Source organism: Procambarus clarkii, chromosome 15 (genome assembly GCF_040958095.1).
Source record: "Procambarus clarkii isolate CNS0578487 chromosome 15, FALCON_Pclarkii_2.0, whole genome shotgun sequence".
Classification (NCBI taxonomy): domain Eukaryota; kingdom Metazoa; phylum Arthropoda; class Malacostraca; order Decapoda; family Cambaridae; genus Procambarus; species Procambarus clarkii.
The window spans coordinates 1695088-1716361 of record NC_091164.1 but is presented as its reverse complement, the minus strand read 5'-3'; the positions used below and the strand labels follow the sequence as shown (position 1 = coordinate 1716361).

At 40.3% G+C, this 21274-nt stretch overlaps 1 protein-coding gene across 1 annotated transcript in view; it reads left to right on the top strand.

The window, feature by feature from the left end:
* Window positions 1–21274, top strand: part of Isha (Insulator su(Hw) mRNA adaptor) — a 55819-nt gene that overhangs the window by 13193 nt on the left and 21352 nt on the right. The window contains 7 exon segments of the mRNA XM_045743783.2: window positions 834–1062; window positions 1724–1946; window positions 4276–4452; window positions 8801–9044; window positions 9826–9981; window positions 19231–19423; window positions 20435–20692. Coding sequence (XP_045599739.2) covers window positions 834–1062; window positions 1724–1946; window positions 4276–4452; window positions 8801–9044; window positions 9826–9981; window positions 19231–19423; window positions 20435–20692 — 1480 coding nt within the window.

Sequence of the window (21274 nt, the reverse complement as noted above, 5' to 3'; positions counted from 1 at the left end):
CATACTTCTACTTGTTTGTTATCCTAACTATTTTCCTCATCTTTTCCTTTATCACTAATTACTCTTTTTCCCCATTCCTGTTCCATAAGTCTTTTCTCGGCTATTCTATTAATTTCACTCACCTTGCCCAACCACTTGGGCTGGACGGTAGAGCAATGGTCTCGTTTCATGCAGGTCGGCATTCAGTCCCCGACTGTCCAAATGGTTGGGCACCATTCCTTTCCCCGTTCCATCCCAAATCCTTATCCTGACCCCTTCCAAGTGCTATATAGTCGTAATGGCTTGGTACTTTCCCTTGATAATTCCCTCCCTCCCCTCATCTTTTTGCCACATCTTCTCCAGCTCATTCTTCAATGGGAATTTTTGCAAGAAGTTGTGTTCTTTTAGATATGTTTTTGATTTGTTCTCTTTTGCTTAAGCCATGTATTCAAACACTGTAATGCAGTAGCTGCTAGCTTCCAACATGTATATTTTACTTGCAAAATTAAAGTTATTGATCCCTTTTAACTGATTAGCAGCTGGTCTTGTTTGTTCAGTATTTGGTGTTTTTGATGTGTCCATAGTTAGTGATGTTTGTAAAATAATAAGCATATATTATTTAGATTTTTGTTGCACAGAACCTTAGGAATTTGTATTTTTTATTTATTTTACAATAGTCTGCTTGCAGGATTCATAAACTAAAAGTCAACTACTTTTTATATTTGTTCGTATAATACTTACCCATTTCCTGTGTGAAGAGGAAATGTGGTAATGGCAATGATTATAACATTAATCAGTATTGAGATGATAATTCTGGTAAAGTTATTATACTGAAGTTGGCTTTTTATGCACAGCACCCAGTTCCAGTAACCAGCGTATCCAGTCAGGTGATGAGTGCTGCAGTCACCAACCTGGACCCAAGTCTCATCCAGCAAATTCAGCAGATTCTCATGAAGCAGCCAGCACAAGATGATGGTTCTGGAATGGCTGCTGCAGTTTCTGCTGCTGCAGCAGCAGCTGTCATGGTACCACCAGTGCCAGATGAGGTGAAGGGACCAGGTATTCCTGGTCTCTCAAATTCAGGTAATGTATTAAAATGTGATTATATTTTATCTAAAACCCTAAATCTATTTTATCTAAAACTCCTAAATAAAATTAAAAATAATTATAGCATGTTGTCACTAATCAGCTGCATCTACCAACCTTAAACTCCTTTTATGAAGGCCAGATGTCTGGATGAATGTTTGAGATGTTGGTAAAATAATAATTTATCAATGCGTGTAGCAGAAGTCACATATCATAGTGAACCTTTTATTTTTTGCCATTCAACCATAGCCATATATAGCAGTGAAAGTGGGTTAATATGTCTAAATTGTATTATTTGTAAAATTGAAAATAATAAAAAGTTGAAGTGTCCAAAATCATTTTAGGTTTAATTAAGTGAAGAGAGTGCTCTGGTGTGGGTATCTTAGAAATGATCATTAGATATTTTGTAGAAACATATTACATTTTAAATAGGAAACTTTAAGCCAAAGCTGTCTCATGTAGTTGTAAAAATGTTATCTAACTAAAGTCACTTAAACTTTTGGTTGCAATACCCAATGGAAGTTGGAAATGGTGTAATGATAATGCTATGTTAGGATAAATATGTAGATATGGAAGGAAGTAGAGATACTCTTACTACCCATATCTCAATGTACTTTAGAAGTTGTATTAAAATTCATCTATACTCTAAATATTTCAGGTGACTATGATGGCAGATCTCTTCCATTCCTAACTGTGGACACATCACAACCACCTCCAGGCTACCTTCCTCCAGCACCTTACATGGGTGGGATGCCTCCAGCTCCCATGGCTGTTCCACCACCTGCCTTAGATTATTCTCAAGTTCACCCTCCACCAGATAAGCCCAAGAGTCCACGAGAAGAAGGAGAACATTCGGATGATAGTGACGATGTTAAAGAAATGTAGGTATTTGCTATTTGGACCATTTCAATGTTAGTTTAATTATATTAGCTTCAGTAATGGTTTAAAAGTTTTTTTTTTATATTGAGCAGTTTTAGCACATCATAACCTTTATATAATGAAAATGAAAGGTTAAGGATAAATGAAAACTGTTTCAATTCTTAAATCATAAGTAATTTTAATTTTAATTTATTTAAATTGAGAAGAATTGAAAGTTTATGTATTTAAATATAATGGGTTAATGGTATAAGATTTAACAACTTAAAAAGCCAAGGTTGGGCATTGATTACTAAATAGAAGAATTAAAAGTTTCCTTTGTGAATATGTAAGTGTGTCTATGGAGAGAACCATGTATAGAACAAAGCAAATAGATTCAGGGTCTTTTGAGGCAGTTAAAAGATGTGATAGGTAAAAAGTTATGTGAAATATTAAGGATCTGAGGGATGCATTCAAATTACTTAAAGGTAAATTAGATATGAGTATTCAACAGTTGATGTTCCCATGAAGGTGACATATTGCAAATGCAGTGTGGTCTCGGTGAAATGGACCTTGGCTTTACAGAATCTTTATATAACATACAGTACATGTTTTGGTCATAAACGCTAGTACAGTCCAAAATTGAAAAAGTACAGTTGAGCAAGATTGTGACTGGAATGCTGTGCTGAAAAATATATTAAAAATCACCAAATTATTTTACTTTCTTGAAGGTATTTTGAATCAAAATGTGTAAAATTATGTTTTACTGTTAGCACCAATAAAACAATAATTATGACTAAAGAAATAATTTGGTCTGCATACAAGAAAATTCCTTCTACATAGGAATGTTCAGAATGAATAATTTCATTCAACTGTGGTCCTATCACATCTCCACAGGTCCAACTAATTTGCTACAAATACAGTTTCCCAACAAACGACGGAGATATAATTTCCTAGCTCTGTGGTAGTGAATCCATATTTATGAGTGAGTTGGCACCTTGGGCATCAGCCTGAATTTTCCCTGCTTGGTTTATCTTCTGGGACAAATTTGGCTGTGGGTACTGTGTCTTTTTCACTGGGAGAACCCCCTTTTGCTGTTGTCAAGACAGTCCTTTAATGGCTTCTTGGGATTTGGTTCTGTGGCTTCTTCCTCCTCCTTTTGTGCTATGCACAACCTGTTTATGGCCATTTCAGATCTCTGCTGGGGATGTGTGACCAGCAGTAACTAAGCAACTGAGGAATGTTGAGTGCGTCCTCTTCGTCAGGCTCGTATTACTGTTCCCAAGTTGGCTTAAGGTTTGCCGTGCTCAACTGTGCTGTTGTCTTCCTCGGGGCTCCGTAATTCATATTCACTCTTGACGGCGGCTCTCCAGTGGTTCATTGTCTGAATCGAGTAGGTCGGTCACTTCCATTTTTTGCCTGGACCTTGATTGTAACTTCTGGATTCTTTGGAGGTTGGCTTTGTGTAGTAAACATGCATGAAGTGTCATTTGTAATTGTATATGTGTTTGCCTGATTCCACCCATTTCGATGGAGTGGATAGTTGACTGTGATTCTTTCCATTTAAATTGTGGGACATCTGGTGATTCATTCTTTGGTATTTACAAGATGCTCAGTTGCCTGCAAGTGGCCCTCTTTGAGTCAGTGGGAAACTGGAAACTTTCAGTTAAAATCGCACCAATCCCAAATCATGCAGCTTTCGCCGAGGAACCGCTTTGCCTGGGTTGGCGTCTGTGAGATTTTCTTTTACCTCTTCCCTCTGATTTGGCTTATTCCCATTTTTTCAGACTTATAGATTGTAAACTTATGTCAGCTTGGAAATCCTTCTGGCTCAAAAGTGGCCAGCTAAGCCATGGTTTCTGGACATTTTAATTAATTTGGTGTCCAGTTACAGATTTATTTTTAGAGGATCAATCGGCAGACATTCCTCAATGGATTAAGCATCTCTGTTGGTATTTGTGATATTTTCAAGTCATATGTGACAACCACCATTTGTATGATGAGCAAGTTGTGGGTCTTTAGATGTTGTAATTGAGGTTGTCTTCTTGGCAACAGTATGAGATGACATGGCATACTTTTCACCCTTTCTGTCTCCAATGTCTGATATCAGTGTTGATTCCAGTAGTCCTACCTTTTCCTTTCCTGCTGTTTGTGGACCTTCATTTGTTGCCCAGTATTGGTTAAAAGTTCCTCATGGTAGTTGTGTTGTGTGTCTTAAAGCAGGTTTTCATATTGATTTAGTTATATTTTTATTATCTTTTCAGCTTATAATTCTATATGTAGATTATTATTCAATATTCAATTTCCATTAAGTAAAAAAAATAATGTACTAGCATACATTTGTTTTCATTTCAGTCACCTTGAGGATCCCGATTCTGAAAGACGCCGTCAAAGTCGATCTCGATCTAGAAGTCGATCACGGCGCAGAAAACGTTCCCGCTCTCGTTCGCGTTCCAGGTCCAGATCCAGACATCGAAGGTCACGATCACGTTCCAGGGGTCGCAGGTCGTCCTCTAGGTCACGCAGGAGGAGGTCAGCTGTTGAGGAGCTTTACATGTCTGCATATATTCATCCTTCACTAATGTCTCAATTTTTTGTTTTAAATGCTTTTGTTGCATAATCTGCTTTGCATGTTTTTTTAGCTCTTGTTTTAAAATGTTGACTGACTGTACAAGATGTTTGCCTCCTCTGATTTGTGCCGTGATGACGTGATGCTTGTCTTTACAACTGAAAGTTGTGCCAAACTTGGAGAGACCAGATATTCCTTTTTTTTTTCCTGATCATTATAACATTTGAGTTACCTGTTGTATTTGTCCCAAATATCTATAATGCCTGATTATCTTTCATGCCATTCACCTGGCTTCTAGGAGACTCGAACTGTGGTTCATACGCTTGTGAGGTTGAGGCTCTATCGACTGAGTTCTTGAGTAGTCTTAATAAGGAAAGTTTATGTCCATGGAAGTGTGGATGACAAGTTTTTATCCTTCATGATCATGCAGTTGCTGACTTCCAGAGCGAGATATTTGAATAGCTAGCCATGCATTTAGTTGTGAGAGGCTAGTGTCTGCAGTTGCTGACTTCCAGAGCATACAGTGTTAGTGTTTCATTTAGGTTCCCATTGTTGGAAACAGGAATCCTCCTAGGCTTATTGAGGTACCCCTTACCCCTAGGCCAGCAACTGATTTTTCACAGAATCCAACTTAAATAGTTGATTTTATTCCTAGGTACCTGTTTACTGCAACACTATTGTGTCAACAGAAGTTTTGATAATAGAAAATATAGGAATCATAAATAATAATAAGCTGAGAGTGGTGTGATGTGTACTAGCTTTAATATGTACATTTACGAGTTCATATCTCCATTGTATTGGTTCTTGTAGTTAACCACGAGAGATTGTAAATCCCTCACAATTTGTAAGCCTTGCTCAAATTTGGGGCTATTTCCATTTGTCTGGCTTAGCAATACTTTGGCCAAGCTTCACAATTTCAGCCACTTTAGGTGATGGGTTCACATACTGATCGGAGTGCAGAGCAATACCATAATCAAACATTGCAAGCAGTTAGAATTGGAAGAAATGCAAGGGAGGGAGAACAGGGGGAACTTTAAAGAATATGAAGACCTAAAAAAACAACTTAGTAGAAGTGAGTAGCAAAATCCCAAGAAATCCACAAATGATACAACCAGTAATCGGTTCAAACCCTTCTAGTTACAGCTGGCAACTGCCTGGCGGCAGCACCCAGAATATGCTGGTTTCGATGTCAACACTATTCAGTTCTTGGCTTGATAGTCACCTATGTGGACTGTTCCTTGTCACCCCAAGCCTTTAGAGTCCCCATGTAATTGTAGATAAATGTTGGCCATTCTTCGAGCTGTTGTGTGAGGGTCCATTTGCTTGTGTATCATTCTGAGATTTAGTGTTTACTTTCGATGTGTGTTTACAAGCTTCACTTGTTGGACTTGGGAAACTGTTCACTTTGAGTTTATGTTTAGGGCAGTCCTTCCATAAATGCTTTGGGTGTTTGTCTCATAGAAGCCAGCCTATCTAAGTGGAACTGCATGTGCTTAGGGAAGCCCTTCCTAAAGCGCAATGGCTGTTTATCCCATAAAGGCCGACCTGCTGTGTAGGGTACCTTTATTTTATTATTAACATCTTTATTGACAATTAATTACAATTTTGCCTAATCTGAGGATTTTGATAGTAGGGTACCTAACCCTAACTAGTGTCAGGTTATTGATTTTTTTGGAAGGTTCTGAGGTTGGGGGGCATTCTAGGGTTTATTGATTCAGGGGTGCACTAGGTTTCACATGCTTGTACATACAGCATGGTAATAATGCCCTTTGTAGCTGCATATATCCTGAAGGCTGCATTCAGTGTCAGTTCTTTTGGCTAGTGTCTAGGTGTCCTGCTGGCTCCTTGTTTTCAGACCCTGGTAAGCCCCACAAGGCTTTTTGTGGCTCATTATGGATTGACCCTCTGAGCACACACTCACTGCTTGTGAGTTTGAGGGACGACAAGTTTGACTTGTCAGTTTTGCAACACACTGATGGTCATTTGTACAGTTTCCTTTTGATGCTTATTGGGCGGGCATTATCCTCTACCCAGAGGCCTGGGATGATTGGGTTCTGACTGGTCCTCTCTTTTTAATTAAAGCCTCCATCTTCTGCGTTTTATTTTGTAGTGATGAGGCTTCACAGGTGGTGGCGCTTGATGTTTGAGTGGTTGCCCTGGAATTGGCTCATCTTGATGATCTGGGATTTTGGGGTTGAAGGGGCTCATGTTTTTACTTGTGCAATGTTTACTGTTACTTCCATTGCCCATCTGGTTGTTGTATGAACCTCATTTACAACCCCCTTGCTCTGGCCTTCAACATGTATGAGGTTTTCAGCCCTGCATTTAGAGGTTGCATGTAGTTGTGGGGGTGTAGCTCTACCTTTTTCAGGGATTGCCCCTTCCACATTGACACCAGAGACTGTTAGCCATTTTTTCCTGCTGGGGATCCATAGCTGTCTTTCTCTTGGGTGGGGGGGGGTGATGTTTAATTGGCATGGATCCTTTTAACGTTTGCAGATGCCTTCCTTCCTATCTGTTCATGTGGCAGGCTTGCAACTACTTTGCCCTGGGAACTTCATTGTGGTCTTTAGGGGCTGGAAAGTAGCCCTCTCCTTCCAAGCCCTTCCCTGGGTACCCTGTCAACATTTCCTGGTCTCTGGTTCCCTTTGCTTTTTTTTTTAAGCTTGGGGGGGGGGGGATATTCCTCTCCAAGCTTGAGTCTGATTTTTCAACTGCCCCTTCCTTGGTTTGCTTCCATATTCCATTAGTGTAACTTGCATGCATTATGTTTCAGGATCATTCTTCCCATCTTCTGCCACTTTCAGCTCAGTAGGTCTTTTTCCAGTGAGTTATATGTGGGTATTTATTTATTTAATTTAAGGGTAGGGATTTATATTATTAAAAATGCTATTGTTTTTATTGAGATATGCATGTCCTAAAAGTCTGAGGAATTTTCCCCTCAAGTGACTTTGAAAATATTGATTTATTAGTACTACTTTTTATATTTTTTATGAAATGAGTTTTGGGGGCAAACTTTTGTTCATAGGGATGAATTTTCAGTTATATAATGGAAGTCAATGTGGGAAGAGAGCAGGGTTTGGTATTCAGTTCAGTGGGCTCCTGCTTGATTGATCAGATTTGTACCATGCTTTTACAGCTCCTGAAGTTTTATGGGAAGTTTGCCACTTTTTACTGTTTTATACCAAATATTGTTGTTTCCGTTAGTGCAAACTCGAGAATATGCTTTGGCACACACATTGTCAACAAAATTACACACATACTATTTTCCTTCCAAAGATCACAGTGTTCATACTGGGAATGGAATCCTGCTTCGTTCATACTGGGAATGGAATCCTGCTTCATATTACATTTTGCTCTCCAATTTATGTTGTAGCTGAAGTCAATTTTAAATAATTAAGCTTTGTGTGCAACCTTTCAGAAATGTGGTTTATGTTCCTAAGTCAAGAGATTCTTCTACTGTAATAGATACAGCCAATACAATTTTTATTAATTGCTTTCATAGCTTTAATTACACAAACAACATGAGCGAGTCATTATCTATACTCGTGAAACTCGTCACATCATTGTCTTCTAACGCTGCATTGTAAATAGTAGTGTGCATCCTTTCCTGTGGTGCATGACATATTTTATAATGAGAACTGGACACTTAGAATTTGTTTAATCAAATAAGACAGTTGATTATTACTTTTTATTGCTTCTCAGATTTGCCAAATATTAAAAAAAAAAATCATGGTTACCTGTTTGACCTTGTGAAATATTTATTGTAAACAAGGCCCACAGTGGGTAGTGTACCACATGCCACAGGGATGGCAGCACTTCTCTCATCTACTACACACGACTAAAAATATATTAGATAACGTGCTTTGCGGTTGAGTGCTGAGACAGACAGATACCTGAGACACTTTCTGATCATGTATGTTACAACCCTTAAACATTTGCAATATATTTTCAGTCTTGGAACATTTCAATCACAACTTCTTAGGTTTTTATCATAGATTTGTAAGCAGATGCTATGCATGAAAATACCTTCCCCCCCCCCCCTCTATGAATGGAATTGGCTTTACTCAACTATGTGCTTGAAATTGTATTTGATTAAAATTGTTTGTTCTTTGTTAACTTTATTTTTGTACTCTAATAATTTTCTGGGTTGCATTTTTCCAACATTTTTGCCTGCTTACTGCTTGTGCAACTGACCCTCCTCGTATCTTTTGTTGTTTACTTATTAATTTTATTTTTTTATTTATAGTATAATTTATGTGTATTAGTCATATTATAAAGCTATATGTATTTTTTTTTTATTTCAAACAGATCACGATCAAGAGATAGAGACAGAGATAGAGAACGTGATAGAAGAGATCGTGACAGAGATAGAGATCGTGACAGAGAACGCGAGAAGGAGCGGGAAAAGGAAAAACTGGACCCAGAAAAAGAACGTGTGAGAGAAAAGGAGCGCGAGAAAGAAAAGGAGCGGAAAAAGAGAGGGCTGCCACCAGTTAAAAAAGAATATCTAAGCGTCTGTTCCACTACACTCTGGGTTGGCCACTTATCAAAGGTAAGTGGCTAAATCCCTATAATGTATAAAAAATGATTAAGAATTTGTTTACTTCAAGTTGCACTATCAAGCACTATAGTATGCTAAGGGGTTTTATATTTTTCATTAAATTAATGTAACTAAGTAAAGCTATTTGCTGCTAGAATTGTTTAAGAGTTGGTGATAGAAATTCTGGAAATGTGTCCATCAAAGTGGTTGAAATTAGTTTTAAGATTAAGATAAGGTTCTTGTATGGTAAAAGTCCTCAATTCCCTGAATATGAAAGATTTGCATAATAGTAAATAATATGCACATGTTATTCAGAGGGAATATGTCTGTGAGATACTGCTAATGCCAATACTAAAGGCATAGAGACAATGGGGAATGTTTGATGCCATGCATAAATTAACATATTTTTTGAACATAAATTATGTAAATATGGAAGAAATAAGTGACAAATGGATAGCTTGTGTGTAGTGAAGGAACGTATGAATTTGCTCATTTATACTGGCTGGGGTTGAGCTTCATCAGTAAAATGAGAATCAAATGTGATATGGACCTGCATGTAAACAATAAACTGGTTATTCACCAGGCTTGTGCTACATTGAAAGTAACTGATTATGTTGGCTTTCTGATAAATACCTGATAATTCCATAAAAGAACTGACAGCTGCCTTACTATTTGTACTAGAGGAAAATAAGTAGAAAGTATTAATGTTTAGTATATTGATATATACTGTATATGAAATGACTAGATTAAAGTTTAAGAAGTATTGTTTTAAATAAATTTTTTCTTTACACAGCTTGTTCACCAAGAAGAGCTATCAGATACTTTTGGAGAGTATGGGGACATTGTGTCTATCGATTTGATTCCCCCACGTGGTTGTGCTTTCATATGTATGAATAGACGTCAGGATGCTGCAAGAGCATTGTCCAAGCTAAAGAACCACAAAATGCATGTAAGTAACTAGGATAATTATTTTATAAATTAATAAACCATATGAAATCAGTATCTTATCAGCAGTTGAGACTCAGTTCACCCCTCAAGGACCTGTCACAATAAACGACTTCACCTCGCCTTATTTCACCCCCCCCCCTTCCCTCTCGTCGCTCCTCTTCCCCCTCCTCCACTCTCTTTTTACTTTTCTCTCATCCCTACCCTCCATCCCTTCCCTTCTATTCCCACCCTTCCTCCATGTCCCCTTATTTCTTCCTCTTGCCATCCAGCTTCCTCCCTCTTTTCTTTTAAACTAGATTAGGGTTCATTAGGAATGGTGCTGATATTCCTAAATGAAACTGTAATCTAACAGCCATTATCCTTCGCAGCTCATTTAATAACTTTTTTATTACTTTTCATTAAGAACACACTGTATATAATGTTACAAATATGTTAGGTTGAGATTTAAGCTGCATTCCACCTTTAACCTTAGGTCATATGACCAGTTGACCTAATTTCATGAGTTTCTAAAATGTTGAAAAAACATGTTCCAAATGTGAATGCCTAGGAAGAAATAATAGCCGATGGTGTATTTAAGAATGGCATTGCCATCATGACTATATTGATAGACAAGTGTCTTGCATCGTGGTTGCATGTTCTTTTGGTTCACAAAAGTTGGGCCAGTTGAGGAACCTTTAGAACTTTGGCCTTATACTTCATAATAAGACTGCCAACATCTCTTCATTGTTAAAGGCTCTGGTATTCTGACCAATCTAAGCAGAATGTGGTATTCACGTTAAATTTCATTTGTTAAGTGCTGCTTCATACACTTATTTTGACAAGGTCTTCTTGCGGGGCATAACAGTTGTCTTGAAGTTTATCTTCCTTAGTAGCTTAGCGTCATTAGCAAACAAGTTCATATAATTCTGTATTCCTTCTGGTAGATTGCTTATATAGATAGTGAACATTACTGTTGCAAGAACTGAACCCTATGGTACTCCACTAGTAACATTTCTTCAGGCTGATACAGTGCCTCTTGATTGCTACCCACATTTTTCTGTAAGAAAATATTTCGTTCATGTCAGAAGTCTTCTTGTCACTCTTCCAGTATGATCCAATTTCCAGAATAACCTCTTATGTGTGAGACTTATCAAAGCCTCTTTTTAGGTCCAGATAAATGCAGTCAACTCAATCATGTCTCCTGTAAAAGCTATGTTGCTCTATCATAGAAACTAAGTAGATTTCTTACATGGGATCTTCCTTATCGAAAACCATATTGTTTGTCTCTCATTATATCAATTCTCTCCAGTTTCTGTACCCATTTGGTTTTAATTATTTCTAATGTTTTGACTACTATGCTTATCAGTGATACAGGTCTATAATTAAGAGGGTGCTACCATTTTTGTAGATTGGAACATTGTTAGCTTTTCCATATGACTCATGTACACAAAGATGACTGAAAAATAAATTGAAATGGAATGCTGAACTCAGGTGTGCATTCCTTCACTACCCAAGGTGAAACTCCATCTTGGCGACAACTGCTGTGTTCCTACTTAGCTCCTTGAGCATATTTTCTTTGTTTCAAGACACTTCTATGTACAGTATTTTGTTATTCTCTAAAATTTGTATTGTCTGGTTGCCTGAAAATTTAATTTTGTACAAACACACCTTGGAACGGTTCATTTAGTGTTTCACACATGTCCTTTTCATTTCCAGGATCTAGTCCCCATTTTCAACCTCTGAATGTTATCCTTTACCTGCAGTTTACTTTTAATGAATTTATAGAATAGGTCTGGTTCTTTTTTACATTTGTCTAATATCCCCCTTTCTCAACTGCCCTCTTGCATTTTTTTTTTTTCTTTTTGTTTGTCTGTCTGGTGGAGGGGTCTGCCTTGGTTCTTGCCCCCCGTGTACTGAGTACTCTCCCTTCTTCTGGTGGTGCCCCCTGCTAGGGCCCTGTGAGTGTACACGTCCCGGGGGTTCAGTTCTTAGAATGTTGTTTAGTAGACTTGGGCGCCGGTTAGCAGTACCTGCTTGAGCTACCCTGAGCGCGAGTTCTGTCTCAGGGCCCTGGGAATCCCCACGGAGGCGCGAGGGTCCGATGGATGTGACCCGAGTCCCCCCTCCCCTCGCTTTGTGTGAGTTCGAGGGTTGCTCTGTTCCCTTGTCTCAGGGTGACTCACTGTTTTTGCCTCCGTCTGCTGCCTGTCGGGTCGGTGGCACCTTCAACCAGGAGTCCTGCGAGTTTTGTTGCTTGTTTGTGACTTGGTTACCCATCTTACGCTGACTGTGCGGGTGTAGGCAGCATGGGCGTTGCACGTTGAGTTCAGGTGGTTGCAATGCGCTAGGTTGTTTGCTCCCCGGAAGCCCCGAGGCTGCCCCATTTTGGTTGTTGTGATGGGACTTGGGGGTGTTGGCTGCTTCGGTTATGTTTCCGTCTGCGCCCCTTGTCTTTTTCCCTGTTGTGGTGTAGCCTGGTTCCCTCCCTCTCTGCATCCGGATCGTCACCGTCTGTGGGTTCGGGGTTGGGGCGGGGCTTCAATGGTCTTAAGACTCGGGCAGATTTCTGGGAATTCCCCTTCCGGGGTAGTGACGGAGGCATTTGAGCCTGTTCCTCCAGGCGTGTTGTAAGAGTCTGCCAGTGGGCTCCCTTCATTTGTAATTTTCCGGCTGCCCCGGCTTTTTCTTGTCAGGCTGGGGCTTTGGGGGACGGCTGGGCCCCGGGGCCTGCTGAAGAGGTTCCCGGGATTGTAAAGGGGCTGACTTGGGGGGGGCCCTCGGGCCCTGTTGTACCCCGCCGGGGCTTTCTACCCTCTGAGCGGGGCTTGCGGTTACGGGGAGTGGGGGTTTTCCTTCCCCCTTCTGCATACGAGTTGTTGGGTGTCGGCCCCTCTCCGGGTTCTAATCCTTGTCCCTTCGGGTTCGCTTGGCTCCGTTGTATCGGTTGGTACTCTTCTCCGTTTCTACCCCCTTTTCTCTGGGACGGAACTTCTCCAACATGTTGGGGTCATGTTCCCCTCGTATCGGGGATCTGCATGACTTTTGGTCTCAAGTGGGACTGTGCCTTTATGATCCTCTGTGATTTTGTGTTTGCTTCTGTACGATCTCGAGGGTTCGGGAAGGTCTTTGATTCTTCCCGCATTATTGGAACGTGTGTCGTCTTTCGGTGAAGCTTGCAGCCAGTTCTTTTTTGGACTCATTGGTCCTCTTCCGTGCTTCTTGGTTTTCGATACTGTCTCGTTTTTTTTGTCATTGTATCTTCTCTCCTTGCCCTGTCTAGGTACTGCTACTATTCTTTCAATACTCCTAGTTGGCGCCCTCCCCGCTGGGGCGGGGTTCTACGGTTCGGACCTCATGCGTCTTGCGCGTGCGCCGTGGGAGTTTTTGTTATGGATGGTGTGCACAAGTGCTGGTGTTCCGTGTCCTTTTTCTCTGGTGCTTCGCCCCTCGGTCTCTTCTCTCATCTCCAGTCCACGCCCCGTAGATACTGGGGGTGTTCTGGATTGCTAATATCGGGAGGACGCCTCGTTTTCTCTGCATACGGGTGTGGGGGCGCCGCATTCACCTCTACCCTACTCTTCTCCTGCATGTGCGGCTCTGGCCTTATTCCACTGGCGGTGCTCCCAGAATCTTCTCGGCTACGATGTGTCGTGATACGTTTGTGCCTATGCTCTGCAGGTGAGTTTATGCGGTCGGGCGTCTCTTTCAGCCAGACGCTGTTTCGTGGTTTTAGGGTGCATGTCGGGGGTTGGTTGTGGCGTTTTGTTTGGCCCCTCGTGTGTTTCTTCCTGTGACCTTCTTTGTTCGTCTGTGGCGACTTACACTGAATTTTGAAACTAGCTTATTAAGATTGTAACTTGCTTGGCTCGGTGAATTGTAGGGTTCAGTCCCTAAGCCTCTTGTGTGCCTCTGTGGCCCTTTCTGCTGCTGCCCACTGGATCGGTGTGGGGTGCATGATACATGCACTCACCTAACACACTGTTACGTGTTACACGGTAGGGCACGGCCACTTCTTTCGTGGTCTTATTTTGGTCACTTATTCCTTGACTGTCTTGCAGTGCCTGGCTTAGCCCTTCCATATACATTCGATTCTCTGTACTCACCTCGTTGTCCTTACCTAGTTGTGCTTGCGAGGGAGGGGGTTGAGCTTTGGCTCTTCAGTCCCGCTTCTCGACTGTCAATCGCTTGACATCGACATGGCCTCTTGTGTGTTGTTGGTCCTGTCCCTTTCGTTCCCATTGCTGCCTGTCTTCCTCGTTCCTCATCTTCCTTCTAAGCTCTTGTCCCGAGCTGCTGGTGCTGGGGCTATTCCATATGGTTTGTTATCCTGTATCCAATTCAGGTCATTTGACCTGCAGGGTAATATGTGAGGGGTAGTTGGGTTGTTTTGCGTGTAGGCTACTCATCAGGGCTTGACGCTTGCGAGAAGCCCTGAACAAGTTTGTTTACACTTGTTTGTATTGTGATACCTAAGTGTCACAGGATGTAATAGTTCTAATGCTACCTCGCCCCTCTTATTACACATTGTTGTGTGGTTTAGTATTTGCTTCTTGGCTCTCCTACTGCTAGGTTGGACTTTGTCCATATTCAGTTCCCTGCTTTTGGACTGCCCCTATGTGTGGTTCTTTCCCGGCTTGCCAGATTTGGGTTTCTGGTTTCCCTGGCTTACCCTGCCAGTAGGCATTTTCCGGATCTCGCGGTATCACTTCTCACTAGTCTCATATCGGAACCACTGTGTCTCCGATCTCCTGGCGAGCTCACTAGCATTGGGAAGTTTTCTGTATGGCAGACGTTCCTTCTCATTCCTTGCCGGCTTGGGTTCCGGCTCTGCTTGCTCGGTAGTCGCACCCAAGGTTTTCCCGCGGCTCCGCCTCTTCCTATGCTTGATCAGTCCATGGCGGGGCTGGTTCGGTTTTGCCTTGAGTATCTCACCATCTGTTGGTGGTCAGGTGGCTTCGTTGATGGTGTCCCACCTGCATGCTTCGTCTTAGCGGCTGTGTGGGGTTTTCTTTGGGGATCCTTCCTTTTTCTTTGTCCCTTCGTCGGTTTGCTATGTTTTCTTGACGTGGTCTGGTCCTTCTCTTGTGGAGGTTTAGGGCTGTCATCTTGCCACATACTGGCGCCTCGTCTTGTGCGACGCTGGCAGAGCCGCTCCAGGCTGCTTCAGTTTTGGAATTGCCTCTGCACCACTTCACGAGCTGTCTCTGGCGTTGTTCTCCTCCAGTCTGCTCTTGCACCACTTGAGCCGTCCTGGTTCTTGGATTGTGTGCTCTTTTCTCTTCTCCTCGGTTTGTTGTGCCCCCTTCGGCTCTAAGTTGTTTTCTGAGGCTCTTTTCTTGTTGGCGTTGGTCTCTGGGGGTCGGGTCGGAGTGCTTCATGCCCCTCCTCCGGTGTCTGGGTTTCGGCTCTTTTGATTCTTCTGATAGGTTTGTTCACTTGCAGCCGTCTCCTTCTTTTCTGGCAAAGACTGGAACGGCTGCTTTCCGGAGGGGTCCTTGGGCTCTTTGATGATTGGTTAGTCTGGCCAGGGGTGCATCTTGTGTTGTGTTCGGTTTGGGCATTTCGCCGTGCTTGGAGTGCCACGGCTGCCGTGACTTGGGTCATGCTTTGGGTTGTTCCGGGTTCCCTTCTTCCCTGTTCCAAGGTATGGTTCTCTGAGGTCGTCCGCAGGGTGGTTCGGTCCTGCCTGTCCTGTCTGTCCCCGTGCCCAAGTTGTTCGTTGGTTGGCTCTGCATTCCTTCGTTGATGTTCCTGAGCCTTGTTGGGCCTGTGTGGCCTTGGGTTGATAGTTGCAGTTTTTGTCTTCGCTTCGCGTTGGGGTGTGTGCGTCTTCTGCCTCTCGGGTTTGGTCCCTCTTGTTTTTGCCTTTGGGTAGGTAGCTCCGGGGAGCCGATGGGGCTCTCCCCCAGAAAACCAGTGTTAAATGTAATGAAATGCCATTTTCTGGGTGAGGCTCCCCAGCCACCCTCCCTTCCCCCGGTCGGCGGTTTTTCGTGTGTTTTGACGTCCAGCCTCAGAACTGAGAGGTGGATTGCTGGCTCAGGGGTCTGGGGCTTCCCCTTTTCCCTACCGGGGAGGGGGGAACTGCGCAGACACTTGCACAGTGACGTGTGATGTCATACTCGTTTGCTCGTTTCTGTTTGGGGAATTCTATTTACTTGTTTGGCTTTTCGTTACAATTTTCACCAGAATAGGGGTTTGTTTTGGACACTTACCTTTCTGGGTGCCTGACCCGGTCGATGGCAGACATAGAATGTTTCCAACCACATGGGGGTCTCTATAGGCCATTGCTACTCGTGCCTCTTCTGAGGGGGGCCAGGTTCTGGCTCGTGGTCCCCGATAGCCCCACAGAACTCCTTACACATGACTGATGCCAAAGTCTGATATTAGCATATCAGCCTGGATAGCTCCGGGGAGCCTCCGGGGTCTCACTCAGAAAATGGCGTTTCATTACATTCAACGCTTGTGTTTTTTTTATCTTGTTCTCTGGCCCTCTCGCAATTTCTGTTGAACCAATGCTGTTTTCTAGTTCTGCATCTCGGTTTTTGTAAAAATAAAAAAAAATTGTCTAAGTTCCCTATAGTGTTCTCTCCTAAAATCAAGTTTTTCCCATTTTTTCATTTTCCTCATTCTCTTTTTGATTATAAAACATTGCATATTTTATTTCCAAGAGGACATGGTCACTCTTACACAAAGGAGGAAGGTAGTGAATGTTAAATTAACTTTTTCTTTCCTGGTGAATATCAAATCTAACATTGAAGAAACATCCTTTACCCTCATCTCATGGCTTGCTTAACATGAGAGAGAAAGAGAGAGATGGGATGGGATATATATTTAATATGTAGTAGATAGGATAGAGGAAAAATAGGTTAGTAGTCAGCACACCGACAGTTGGAAAGGTGGGGTCCAAGAGTGAAGTGCTCGATCCCTCGGGCATAAATAGTAAGTTCATACCCCATCACCCCTCCACATTATTGTTATTATAAAGCATTATTAAAATACTTTATTAATCTTCAAGTTCAGCTCACGAAAGTTGATTGTATGATTGTTGGTTGTGTTTCATCCTGCCGCCTCTTTGCCTGGGATCTCCCAAAACAACACACACATCTTGTGATTCATGTCAGTTATCTTGTGTTAAGTATCACATTTTTAAATGTTTTCTTGGTGCCATTGCTACATTTATAAAGTTTTACTACATTGAATACCCTTGAGAAAATATCAGTGGTAATGTACAGAAATGAGACTTAGAGCAGGTAAGTCATCATCTGCCATGAATCGCATACACCAGGTGAGCCAGTTCATCATATGCATGATTAAAACTTCTTCTCAAGTTCGTCAAGCCAGCAGTATCTACATGAGTGGTGAGTGTTAAACTTTTATATTATGCTGTCTTTTTACATTTTATTTTTGTGGGAAAATACCGAGGAATTCAGTGTGTGCCACAGATTTCACCAGAATAAAAGGCAGTCATACATTTACTTCCATGTAAACAGTATATTATATAGGCTTTCTGAGAAATAGGCACCATTACTCTCTAACAAATATCCACGGTAGCACTACACTACTTTGTGAATATCATATATAATTAGGAGAAACATATTAACTTCTCACAAACTGCTGCAACATGTCCTTGTCCTTTCATATCTAAAGCTGTATTTGTACTCAGTTCCTACTGATTCACTCACCATGTCTACTATTTTCCCCTTTGCATCTCTATCATCATTCATTCATTCAGCATAAGTAAATCATCTCAGTGCACAGGGGGGGGTAGAAATAGCCTAAGCTACTCTATCCCTTTGAGATGTATTTATTGCTTATCTCAATAAACATACTTGAACTTGAATCTCAGTGCATTTTCCTCAATATTGTGATTTATTGACTTTTCACTGCACATCTTTGAATGATATTTTCACTCTTGACTCTAATATTTATGCTACAACATTATCTTGCATTCCTGCATTAGGGTAGGTACTGCCACTCTTCCATAAGCACTATGGCTGCATTTATTCTTACCTAGTTTTTCTAACCATATTTTCATTGCACAGGCTATTTTCCTTTCTTAACTCGAAGATAAAATACTTCTAGCACTTTTTCACTCTCTAATTTCACAGACACATTTGCCTTCTCTCCACTGCTAGAAATATATTTTTGTTCATATTTACTTTTAATAAACTCAAGCATTCGTAAAATTTTCAGTTTCCCTTCGTAAATCTTTATCTCTGTTAAAAAAACTATCATCTGCATTTATAAAATTTTACTTATTCTAATTGCTTATTTCATTCACTAAATTTACATCTTTTTCCAACATTATTGCCTAGGGGACCTTTTTTTTAAATAGAGAAATGTCAAAATTTGATTTTTTTGGATCTTAATAGTTCTAAAAAAATTAAACTTGAAATTAAATGTTATATTACAGTACAAATATTTTTAGTAAAACATAACTGGGAAAAAGTCCTAATTGGTGAAGTCCTTCAATAATGATAACAATGGAAGCAGTGACTAAATTCTTCCACAAAGCCAAAAATTACTACTTGTAGAGAAATGTGAAGTTGTACTCTAATATATTTATGAATTATTCCTCACAAGCACAAGTAATTAGTAAGGAGATGTAAGGTGGCAAATTTGTATTGAAAAATGCAAGTTTTGAGTAGACCTTTGTGCAGCATGATGTAATTTGTCAAAAGTAAAAATATCTACTGCATGTCTTTCTGGCATTTTGAACACTTCTTGGACTACGCAATATTCTTGCAAAACAGATACCACCCAAATTGGGTTTTCTTTGGTTTTGTACACTTTGTGGATTCTTACATCATGGACCCTCCCAAATATCTGCCACTCCTGCATCCCAAGATGCCAAGAAGAAATTAAAGGTAATGTTTACTTGCATCTTTATTTATGAGTGTACATTTCTACTTTATACAGCAGATACACTATATATATATATGTGTGTGGCTAGGAAGTGGCAAGAGTACAGTGGCTTGAAAATAATGTTCAGTTACATATATAATTGAAAATACAGTAGAGTGGAAATGTGTGTGACTTTGGGAGGTCTCGGGAACGCATCATATTTTTCCCATATAACATGAACTTCGTGTAGTAGGATCTTTTACAGTTTTCCCAGGACACCTCTCGTGCAATGTAAGGGCCTATTATATATTTTTGAATAACATACATATGGAAAACTCAGGAGTTGGGGTAAGTTATGTTTCTCATATGCTGTCTTCAAAGGGTTAGGCTGTTGTATTTAATGAGCATGTTTTAATTTCTCCAGAACAAAGCTATAACACTAGCTTGGGCCCCTGGCAAAGGCGTCAAAGGTAAGGAGTTCAAGGACTACTGGGAAGTGGAGGTCGGCTGCTCGTACATCCCATTCCATAAGTTAATCACCATGAGCAGCATTGACTTGGACAATCTGGAGGAAGGTGGCATGATTGATGAAGAAACTGTTCCTGATTGGCTCAGAGGTCAGTGCAAGTCAAATTTTATTTTATTACTTATAAATTATAATGATTTCTTTTCTTAATTTTATGCTGTATATTATATATAATGGTTAGAATTATATTCAATTCAAAATTTGTTATAGTTTATTTTATGTGACTACATTTTACCTCTTGAATCATATGCATGAAATATGTGATTTTTATTTTATTTTGGCACTGTCTTACACTGTACTTTCATATTATTTTTAAATATCTGATCATAATTCACGACTTCCTTTTCTTGTCTTTTTTTAAATCATAATGAAAGAATTCACTTATTCACTCTTCACCAAAGCCCACAAACTCAAATTTCATAAACCTTCATAATATTGAATTCTTTCTGTTATCTCCCATTGTGTAGGAAGGAAAGGTTAGTCCAGTTGACTTTTAACTGTGCATGGAAGCCATTCTTAATCCATCTTTCCTTTTATGCTTGTTTAATTTTATCAAGCCCATATTTTCTATAAAACAAATCCCAATTTTTAACCCATACGTTATTAATATCCAGTTGAACTCAAATACTAAAGCAATTACATGCCGCAAAATTTCCGTGGGAATATATTTTGCCTTGGCAGATTTTTTAATCAGTTCGAGTCTCACGCCAGCTCCTTTTCCTCGTTTTTCACCTTAAATCTTCTTGCCTTCTATTTACCTATGCTTCCTCATTTTACCTGTACAGCATCTATAATGCCTAGTTCCATCAAGAATTTAAAGTTAGATAAAATTTAGTACTTTATATATATCTTAATACAATAATTTTAACAATCATATTTTCCATCATGTCCATATTTTTTCTGAAATATGTCAATATGGCATTTGCACTTATTGAAATTTTCTGAATTTTGCGGGATTATTTAATCAACTTTGTATCACCGCTTATGAATAATTTAATTAATCAATATAATTCTGAAATATATTTTCCAGCAGTCACGAACATCATCGAAATCCTTCAACTATTGTCAGCTTGCTTTTTTATTTGTAAATTATATCTTTTAGGGCGCTATGGTTTGGAAGGAGCGCCTCCTGGGCCCCCTGGACCACCACCAGGTTTTGTGCCTATTGGAGTACCGCCTGGTCACCCCTCAAACACACGTAGCCAAGATATTGTAGCACCGTTACCTCCTATGCCACCTCCACCTGTTGAAAAGAATCAAGACGTTAATAGAGATGGCCCACCACCCTTGCCACCCAATGCCCCAGGTCTACCACCACCAACAATGTTACCACCACCATTTGGTCTCCCTAACATGCCACGTAAGTTTTACATTGAAAATGTATTTTGTTTTGTGGTTGCCGTTCATGTTTTGAGATTGCTTTTTTGTATTGCTTTAAAAAATTTATAATTTGTGCATGATGACAAAAGGAAGGTTCCTATTAACTTAGAGCAGTTTTGCTTTCTGATTAGTGTTTTTAAAATTCATTTAAAATATTTATCTATTTTAAGAGGGTAGGTTTGCAAGTGCTCTCATAACAGTGAATTATAATAACTACTCTAGACTTCTTTTACATGTGCCATGATGACAAAAGTTGCCACTAGTATCACATATACATGTATTCCAAGGATTTATTTTTATTTGTTTTTAAAGCCATCTTTCTACTGTTATTTTTTAAATATTATCTAGATATATGCCATAGTTTGATGCATTTAATTGAAATAAAGTATGAAATGTATGATTTCTCAGAAATATAATGGACCCCTTGCTATGCATGAGAAATTTCTGAGGGATCCTTAGCATATGTGAATTACAAGTCGCAAACTTAAGGTTACTGTATATGGGAAAAATAGTATGCATTCTAGAGACCTCTCAAAGTCCACTGTGTTCCACTCAGTAAAAC